Below are 9,979 nucleotides of genomic sequence, written 5' to 3'. Positions count from 1 at the left end.
AAAACTTTGAATGCCTTGTTGAACATGTGAGTGCTTATGGACTTGTTGGTTGATAAGCTAGCTCCAACTAGTTCTACACCTGAATTGATAGTGATGGGTGGCTTGTGTGCAGGTTGGGTAGCTCTAGATGGATAAGAGAGCGAAAAATGTCATGCATGTTGACCTAGGTGTGGAAGGATAGGATCAGGCAATGCAACAGGTGCTGCAGTGCGTGCACGTTGGGGGGGGCTCGAGCCCCCCTTCCGATACCGGAGCCCTGGAGCCCCCATGGATTTTTTTTTGGCAAAGTTCTATTGTGTAGGTGGGGTTGAGACTTAAGATCGAGCAGTAGTCAGAGGTACGTTGCTGTCGCACTTTTGGTTAGCCCCCCCTAAATTTTTTCCTGGATCCACCGCTACTCTAACTCATAAGAACCCTAAAAACACTGTTTAATGGCTTATTGATACTCTCTCACAATAATGTAACTATTGGCACAGGGCGTACTTAAAATTTCTGGGAAGTTGCTATCAAAATTTCGAAGAATTTGAAGAGGGACATTAAAGATTTTGAGAGGGAAATCTCTCTTGTGGCAGACCTGCGTCATGACAACATATTAAAGCTATTTGGGCATTGCTTTGAAGGTGAATGTAGATTTTTAATCTACGAGGTTGCGGGTAACAATAGCCTACAAAAACTTCTCTACAAAGGTACTACTCTTTAAACAGCGGGTAGAAGATTATCAAGGTTAAAAATCTAATAAATTTGGCTTTCAAATGTAGCATCTTCATGAGGACAAAAGCTAGAGTGGGAATTGATGTTCAACATCATTCTACGGATAGCTGAAGGGCTTTGCTTTCCCCATGGCAAAAATATGCTTCACAGAGATCTTAAACCAGAGAATGTGCTTCTTGACAAGGACTTTATTCTGAAGATAGCAGATTTTGACTTGATGAGCCTTTGTGATAGTCGCAATACCCACCAGACTACCAAAAAGGCAGCCAGGACAGCGTAAGTACATAAGCAACCAACAGTTTCACCATTATTATTTAGAATGGTAACTGTTAACCGTCAAAATGAAAATCAAATTGGGCATTTTTTGACACCTATGCATGCTTGTTGTGTAGTGGGTACATCGCACCAGAGTGTTGGAATGGCCCCAAGGTTTTTCTGTCAAAAAAAGTAGATGTATACAGCTACGGCGTGATGTTGCTGGAGATCATCAGCGGACGCAGGACACATTCATTTGAGGGAAAAAACTTTGAATGCCTTGTTGAACATGTGAGTGCTTATGGAGTTGCTGGTTGATAAGCTAGCTCTAACTGGTTCTACACCAGAATTGATAGTGATGGGTGGCATGTGTGCAGGTTGGGTAGCTCTGGACGGATAAGAGAATGAAAAATGTCGTGCATGCTGACCTAGGTGTGGAAGGATAGGAGCAGGCGATGCAACAGGCGCTGTGGTGCGTGCACGTTGGGGGGGCTCGAGCCCCCCCTACCGATACCAGAGCCCTAGAGCCCCCGTGAATTTTTTGGCAAAGTTCTATCGTGTAGGTGGGGCTGAGACTTAAGATCGAGCAGCAGTCGGAGGTATGTTGCTGTCACACTTTTGTTCAGCCCCCCCTAAATTTTTTCCTAGATCCGTCGCTGCTCTAACTCATAAGAACCCTAAAAAACCATTTTAATGGCTTATTGATACTCTCTCACAATAATGTAACTATTGGCACAGGGCGTACTTGAAAATGGCAGGGAAGTGGATGTAAAAATGCTGAAGGATTTGAAGAGGGACATTAAAGATTTTAAGAGGGAAATCTCTCTTGTGGCAGACCTACGCCATGACAACATACTAAAGCTATTTGGGCGTTGCTTTGAAGGTGAATGTAGATTTTTAATCTATGAGTTTGCGGCTAACAATAGCCTGCAAAAACTTCTCTACAAAGGTACTACTCTTTAAACAGCGGGTAGAAGATTATCAAGGTTAAAAATCTAATAAATTTGGCTTTCAAATGTAGCATCTTCACAAGGACAAAAGCTAGAGTTGGAATTTATGTTCAACACCATTCTGCGGATAGCTCAAGGGCTTTGCTATCTCCACGGCAAAAATATGCTTCATAGAGATCTTAAACCAGAGAATGTGCTTCTTGACAAGGACTTTATTCCAAAGAAAGCAGATTTTGACTTGATGAGCCTTTGTGATAGTCGCAATACCCACCAGACTACCAAAAAGGCAGCTAGGACTGCGTAAGTACATAAGCAACGAATAGTTTCACCATTATTATTAAGAATGCTAACTCTTAACCGTCAAAATGAAAATCAAATTGGGCATTTTTTGACACCTATACATGCTTGTAGTGCAGTCGGTACATCGCACCAGAGTGCTGGAGTGGCCCCAACGTTTTTCTGTCAAAGAAAGCAAATGTATATAGGTACAACATGATGTTGCTGGAGATCATCCGCGGACACAGGATACATTCATTTGAGGGAAAAACTTTGAATGCCTTGTTGAACATGTGAGTGCTTATGGAGTTGTTGGTTGATAAGCTAGCTCCAACTGGTTCTACACCCGAATTGATAGTGATGGGTGGCATGTGTGCAGGTTGGGTATCTCTGGATGGATAAGAGAGCGAAAAATGTCATGCATGCTGACCTAGGTGTGGAAGGACAGGAGCAGGCGATGCAACAGGCGCTGCGGTGCGTGCACATTGGGGGGCTCTAGCCCCCCCTTCCGATACCAAAGCCCTAGATCCCCCATGAATATTTTTGGCAAAGTTCTATCGTATAGGTGGGGCTGAGACTTAAGATCGAGCAGTAGTCAAAGGTATGTTGCTGTCGTACTTTTGTTTAGCCCCCTAAATTTTTTCCTGGATCCGCCACTGCTCTAACTCATAAGAACCCTAAAAACACTATTTTAATGGCTTATTGATACTCTCTCACAATAATGCAACTATTGGCACAGGGCGTACTTAAAAATGGCAGGGAAGTTGCTGTGAAAATGCTGAAGAATTTGAAGAGGGACATTAAAGATTTTGAGACGGAAATCTCTCTTGTGGTAGACCTGGGCCCTGACAACATATTAAAGCTATTTGGGCATTGCTTTGAAGGTGAACGTTTATTTTTAATCTACGAGTTTGCGGCTAACAATAGCCTGCAAAATCTTCTCTACAAAGGTACTACTCTTTAAGCAGCGGGTAGAAGATTATCAAGGTTAAAAATCTAATAAATTTGGCTTTCAAATGTAGCATCTTCATGATAACAAAAGCTAGAGTGGCAAATGATGTTCAACATCATTCTACGGATAGCTCAATGGCTTTGCTATCTCCACGGCAAAAATATGCTTCACAGAGATCTTAAACCAGAGAATGTGCTTCTTGACAAGGACTTTATTCCAAAGATAGCAGATTTTGACTTGATGAGGATTTGTGATAGTCGTAATACCCACCAGACTACCAAAAAGGCAGCCGAGACAGCGTAAGTACATAAGCAACCAACAGTTTCACCATTATTTTTAAGAATGGTAATTGTTAACCGTCAAAATGAAAATCAAATTGGGCATTTTTTTTACACCTATGCATGCTTGTTGTGCAGTGGGTACATCGCACCAGAGTGCTGGAGTGGCCCCAAGGTTTTTCTATCAAAGAAAGCAGGTGTATACAGGTACAGCGTGATGTTGCTGGAGATCATCAGCGGACACAGGATACATTCATTTGAGGGAAAAACTTTGAATGCCTTGTTGAACATGTGAGTGCTTATGGAGTTGTTGGTTGATAAGCTAGCTCCAACTGGTTCTACACCCGAATTGATAGTGATGGGTGGCATGTGTGCAAGTTGGGTATCTCTAGATGGATAAGAGAGCGAAAAATGTCATGCATGCTGACCTAGGTGTGGAAGGACAGGAGCAGGCGATGCAACAGGCGCTGCGGTGCATGCACATTAGGGGGCTCTAGCCCCCCCTTCCGATACCAAAGCCCTAGATCCCCCATGAATATTTTTGGCAAAGTTCTATCGTGTAGGTGGGGCTGAGACTTAAGATCGAGCAGTAGTCGAAGGTATGTTGCTGTCGCACTTTTGTTCAGCCCCCTAAATTTTTTCCTGGATCCTCCACTGCTCTAACTCATAAGAACCCTAAAAACACTGTTTTAATGGCTTATTGATACTCTCTCACAATAATGCAACTATTGGCACAGGGCGTACTTAAAAATGGCAGGGAAGTTGCTGTGAAAATGCTGAAGAATTTGAAGAGGGACATTAAAGATTTTGAGAGGGAAATCTCTCTTGTGGTAGACCTGGGCCCTGACAACATATTAAAGCTATTTGGGCATTGCTTTGAAGGTGAACGTTTATTTTTAATCTACGAGTTTGCGGCTAACAATAGCCTGCAAAAACTTCTCTACAAAGGTACTACTCTTTAAACAGCGGGTAGAATATTATCAAGGTTAAAAATCTAATAAATTTGGCTTTCAAATGTAGCATCTTCATGATAACAAAAGCTAGAGTGGCAAATGATGTTCAACATCATTCTACGGATAGCTCAATGGCTTTGCTATCTCCACGACAAAAATATGCTTCACAGAGATCTTAAACCAGAGAATGTGCTTCTTGACAAGGACTTTATTCCGAAGATAGCAGATTTTGACTTGATGAGGATTTGTGATAGTCGCAATACCCACCAGACTACCAAAAAGGCAGCCGGGATAGCGTAAGTCCATAAGCAACCAACAGTTTCACCATTATTTTTAAGAATGGTAACTGTTAACCGTCAAAATGAAAATCAAATTGGGCATTTTTTTACACCTATGCATGCTTGTTGTGCAGTGGGTACATCGCACCAGAGTGCTGGAGTGGCCCCAAGGTTTTTCTATCAAAGAAAGCAGATGTATACAGCTACGCGTGATGTTGCTGGAGATCATCAGCGGACGCAGGACACATTCATTTGAGGGAAAAACTTTGAATGCCTTGTTGAAGATGTGAGTGCTTATGGAGTTGCTGGTTGATAAGCTAGCTCCAACTGGTTCTACACCCAAATTGATAGTGATGGGTGGCATGTGTGCAAGTTGGGTAGCTCTGGACGGATAAGAGAGCGAAAAATGTCGTGCATGCTGACCTAGGTGTGGAAGGACAAGAGCAGGCGATGCAACAGCCGCTGCGGTGCGTGCATGTTGGTGGGGCTCGAGCCCCCCTACCGATACCGGAGCCCTAGAGCCCCCATGAATTTTTTTGGCAAAGTTCTATCGTGTAGGTGGGGCTGAGACTTAAGATCGAGCAGCAGTCGCAGGTATGTTGCTGTCGCACATTTATTCAGCCCCCCCTAAAATTTTTCCTAGATCTGTCGCAGCTCTAACTCATAAGAACCCTAAAAACACCGTTTTAATGGCTTATTGAGACTCTCACAATAATGTAACAATTAGCACAGGGCGTACTTGAAAATGGTAGGGAAGTTGCTGTGAAAATGCTGAAGGATTTGAAGAGGGACATTAAAGATTTTGAGAGGGAAATCTCTCTTGTGGCAGACTTGTGCCATGACAACATACTAAAGCTATTTGGGCATTGCTTTGAAGGTGAATGTAGATTTTTAATCTACGAGTTTGCGGCTAACAATAGCCTACAAAAACTTCTCTACAAAGGTACTACTCTTTAAACAGTGGGTAGAAGATCATCAAGGTTAAAAATCTAATAAATTTGGCTTTCAAATGTAGCATCTTCACGAGGACAAAAGCTAGAGTGGGAATTGATGTTCAACACCATTCTACGGATAGCTCAAGGGCTTTGCTATCTCCACGGCAAAAATATGCTTCACAGAGATCTTAAACCAAAGAATGTGCTTCTTGACAAGGACTTTATTCCGAAGATAGTAGATTTCGACTTGATGAGGATTTGTGATAGTCGCAATACCCACCAGACTACCAAAAAGGTAGTCGGGACAGCATAAGTACATAAGCAACCAATAGTTTCACCATTATTATTAAGAATGGTAACTGTTAACCGTCAAAATGAAAATCAAATTGGGCATTTTTTGACACCTATGCATGCTTGTTGTGCAGTGGGTACATCGCACCAGAGTGCTGGAGTGGCCCCAAGGTTTTTTTTGTCAAAGAAAGCAGATGTATATAGCTACGGCGTGATGTTGCTGGAGATCATCAGCGGACGCAGGACACATTCATTTGAGGGAAAAACTTTGAATGCCTTGTTGAACATGTGAGTGCTTATGGAGTTGCTGGTTGATAAGCTAGCTCCAACTGGTTCTACACCCGAATTGATAGTGATGGGTGGCATGTGTGCAGGTTGGGTAGCTCTGGACGCATAAGAGAGCGAAAAATGTCATGCATGCTGACCTAGGTGTGGAAGGATAGGAGCAGGCGATGCAACAGGCGTTACGGTGCATGCACGTTGGGGGGCTCGAGGCCCCCCTACCGATCCCGGAGCCCTGGAGCTCCCATGAATTTTTTTGGCAAAGTTCTATCGTGTAGGTGGGGCTGAGAATTAAGATCGAGCAGCAGTCGAAGGTATTTTGCTGTCGCACTTTTGTTCAACCCCCCTAATTTTTTTCCTGGATCCACCGCTGCTCTAACTCATAAGAACCCTAAAAACACCATTTTAATGGCTTATTGATACTCTCTCACAATAATGCAACTATTGGCACAGGGCGTACTTGAAAATGGAAGGGAAGTTGCTGTGAAAATGCTGAAGAATTTGAAGAGGGACATTAAAGATTTTGAGAGGGAAATCTCTCTTGTGGTAGACCTACGCCATGACAACATACTAAAGCTATTTGGGCATTGCTTTGAAGGTGAACGTAGATTTTTAATCTACGAGTTTGCGGCTAACAATAGCCTGCAAAAACTTCTCTACAAAGGTACTACTCTTTAAACAATGGGTAGAAGATTATCAAGGTTAAAAATCTAATAAATTTGGCTTTCAAATGTAGCATCTTCACGAGGACAAAAGCTAGAGTGGGAATTGATGTTCAACATCATTCTACGGATAGCTCAAGGGCTTTGCTATCTCCACGGCAAAAATATGCTACATAGAGATCTTAAACCAAAGAATGTGCTTCTTGACAAGGACTTTATTCTGAAGATAGCAGATTTCGACTTGATGAGGATTTGTGATAGTCGCAATACCCACCAGACTACCAAAAAGGCAGCCGGGACAGCGTAAGTACATAAGCAACCAAAAGTTTCACCATTATTATTAAGAATGGTAACTGTTAACCATCGAAATGAAAATCAAATTGGGCATTTTTTGACACCTATGCATGCTTGTTGTGCAGTGGGTACATCGTACCAGAGTGTTGGAATGGCCCCAAGGTTTTTCTGTCAAAGAAAGCAGATGTATACAGCTACGGCGTGATGTTGCTGGAGATCATCAGCGGACGCAGGACACATTCATTTGAGGGAAAAACTTTGAATGCCTTGTTGAACATGTGAGTGCTTATGGAGTTGCTGGTTGATAAGCTAGCTCTAACTGGTTCTACACCAGAATTGATAGTGATGGGTGGCATGTGTGCAGGTTGGGCAGCTCTAGACGGATAAGAGAGCGAAAAATGTCGTGCATGCTAACCTAGGTGTGGAAGGACAGGAGCAAGCGATGCAACAGGCGCTGCAGTGCTTGCACGTGGGGGGGGGCTCGAGCGCCCCCTACCGATACCAGAGCCCTGGAGTCCCCATAAAATTTTTGGCAAAGTTCTATCGTGTAGGTGGGGCTGAGACTTAAGATCGAGCAGCAGTCGGAGCTATGTTGCTATCGCACTTTTGTTCAGCTCCCCCTAAATTTTTTCCTGGATCCGCCGCTGTTCTAACTAATAAGAACCCTAAAAATACTGTTTTTATGGCTTATTGATACCCTAAAAACACCAATTCTGCTCATTTTCTCTCGGTGGATGCCAGATATTCAGCCAGAAAGTATGCCAAGTTGTATTTTGACCGGATTGTGACCTTGCATGGAGTTCCTCTTACTATCATCTCTGATAGAGGGTCAGTCTTTGTCTCTCATTTTTGGGAGCAACTCTAGGAATGTCTTGGTACTAGTCTCCTCAGAAGTTCAGCTTATCATCCACAAATTGACGGCCAAACAGAAAGGGTAAACCTGGTACTAGGATATGTTGAGAGCTTGTGCCATTTCTTTTCCTGAGAAGTGGGATGAATGCTTGAACTTGGCTGAGTTTTATTACAACAATAGCTATCAAGAAAGCATTCGTATGGCACCCTTTGAAGCTCTATATGGAAAGAAATATATGACACCACTTAACTGGGTTGAAGTGGGAGACCATGGATATTTTGGGCCTGATTTCATCAAAGAAGCTCGAGAGCAAGTCAGTATTATTCAGAGTCATTTGAAGGTAGCTCAAAGTCATTAGAAAACTTATGCGGACAAGCGAAGAAGGCCTTTGCAGTTTGTAGTAGGGGATCATGTGTACCTCAAGGTGTCTCCTATGAGAGGGGTGCATTGGTTTGGTGTCCGTGGAAAGCTAGCCCCTCGATATGTGGGCCCTTACAAGATTTCGGAGCAGTGTGGCCCGGTTGCTTATCATCTCTAACTTCTAGATATTTTATCGATGGTACACAATGTGTTTCATGTATCTCAAATGAAAAAATGTTTGCAGGTCCCTGATGAAGCTGTGGAAATTGAAGGACTTCCCCTCCAGCCTAACTTGACATATATTGAGCATCCGGTCAAGATTTTAGATGAGAAAGAAACAGTGACTAGAAACAGTGTGGTGAAGTTCTATAAAGTTTAGTAGCAAAATCACTCGGAGGACGAAGCAACATGGGAGCAAGAAAGTTATATTTTGAAGCATTATCCCCACCTTCTTTCTAGTTCACTGGGGTAGTTATTTACATTGAAATGTATTTCTTATCTCTTTTCCCACACTAGGCACATGAAATCTCGGGATGAGATTTTATTTATGGGGGGTAGATTTGTAACACCCTCGGTGTTACACTATAAATCATTTGCTAAAACATGTCATGAGCATTGTGTTTATGTGTTAATGCATGTAATATAGAGTGTAGATCAATTCTCGTAACTTAAAACGATCAACGGAAATGCATAACAAAAGTTATTTCCATAGTCATGTTATATCACTTAGGGTTGAAAACCAATTTTTATTAAGCAAAAATGCTATGTAACATATATGTGATACTTGAATAAAGTTTGAAATACAAACTTTGTAGAGGACGATGAAATATCTACGGTCAAAAAATGACATCACTAGCTAACATTTCTAATAGCTTGGAAATCACATTTGAAGCAAATCCAACTCAAGACTTAGTCGATTTCTTAAGTCTGAAAATAGATTGACAAAGCTATGTTTGGTATTCTTTGAAGAGAAATTGGGTTAAGGAGTGATGTTGTATTATGGCTTGTTTTTGTAGCCTAATATACCCTCTTAAGTATAGCAAAGGTGGTTTGGCGATTGGATCAACGTTATAGATTTTTCAAACGTTTTAAAAATCATGCACAAAATGCTCTCGGCCGGTTTCCTTGTGTGGGCGCTGTCACCGTGCCTCGGGGGCACGGTGCCATAGTGTCGGCTCGTCTAGCGCACACACGCACACACATGCACTGCCGTGCTCGGCGGGACGCTGGGGGCCAGTTGGCCTAGCCGCTCTGCCCCGCCGTGTCGCTGCCATTGCCGTCGTGGGCCCTATGCCTGGGCCAATCCACTGCCGTCTGGCCGCTCTACCTTGCCATGTCACTGCCACTGTCATCGTGTCGTGTTTGCACACCTACACTACATTGCGCTATGCTGCCTCTCCCTGGTCGGGTGGATGCCTTCCGCACATGGCCATGCACGCCATCGCTACGCCATTAATGGCGCTGCAGCGTGCGGGCCATGGTCTGTAGCCGACACACTCGCTCATCCACTGCGCTTGGGATGAGCGTCCTTTAGCCATGGCAACTGCACCCCGCCAAGATGCGCAACAGTCAAATCCTGACCGAGCCCCGCTGCCGTCCCGTCCGTCTGCGTGCCCCTGCTTTTCTCTCTGCCACTGTCGTCGCCTTAC

General features: G+C 43.4%; 1 protein-coding gene across 1 annotated transcript; it reads left to right on the top strand.

Moving 5' to 3' along the window:
* Positions 1-793: 793 nt before the first annotated feature.
* Positions 794-8,626, top strand: LOC136468584 (uncharacterized). The gene is made up of 19 exons (XM_066467099.1): positions 794-987; positions 1,104-1,257; positions 1,530-1,565; positions 1,705-1,849; positions 1,988-2,216; positions 2,333-2,393; positions 2,932-3,076; positions 3,275-3,443; positions 3,561-3,629; positions 4,546-4,671; positions 4,788-4,848; positions 5,212-5,247; positions 5,386-5,530; positions 6,014-6,075; positions 6,440-6,475; positions 6,615-6,759; positions 6,898-7,126; positions 7,243-7,395; positions 8,575-8,626. Exons 1-19 carry the CDS (start codon positions 794-796, stop codon positions 8,624-8,626), a joined length of 2,247 nt encoding a protein of 748 aa, XP_066323196.1.
* The last annotated feature ends 1,353 nt before the right edge of the window (positions 8,627-9,979 follow it).

This window comes from Miscanthus floridulus, chromosome 8 (assembly GCF_019320115.1).
Source record: "Miscanthus floridulus cultivar M001 chromosome 8, ASM1932011v1, whole genome shotgun sequence".
Lineage (NCBI taxonomy): Eukaryota > Viridiplantae > Streptophyta > Magnoliopsida > Poales > Poaceae > Miscanthus > Miscanthus floridulus.
This window is presented reverse-complemented; position numbering and strand designations above follow the sequence as displayed.

Coding starts and splice junctions, on each gene's coding strand:
- LOC136468584 (XM_066467099.1), top strand. CDS start 794: ATGTTCAACATCATTCTACGGATAGCTGAAGGGCTTTGCTTTCCCCAT. Junction 1,258..1,529: donor TTGAATGCCTTGTTGAACAT/GTGAGTGCTTAT, acceptor TCTATCGTGTAG/GTGGGGCTGAGACTTAAGAT. Junction 1,850..1,987: donor ATTTGGGCGTTGCTTTGAAG/GTGAATGTAGAT, acceptor TTTCAAATGTAG/CATCTTCACAAGGACAAAAG.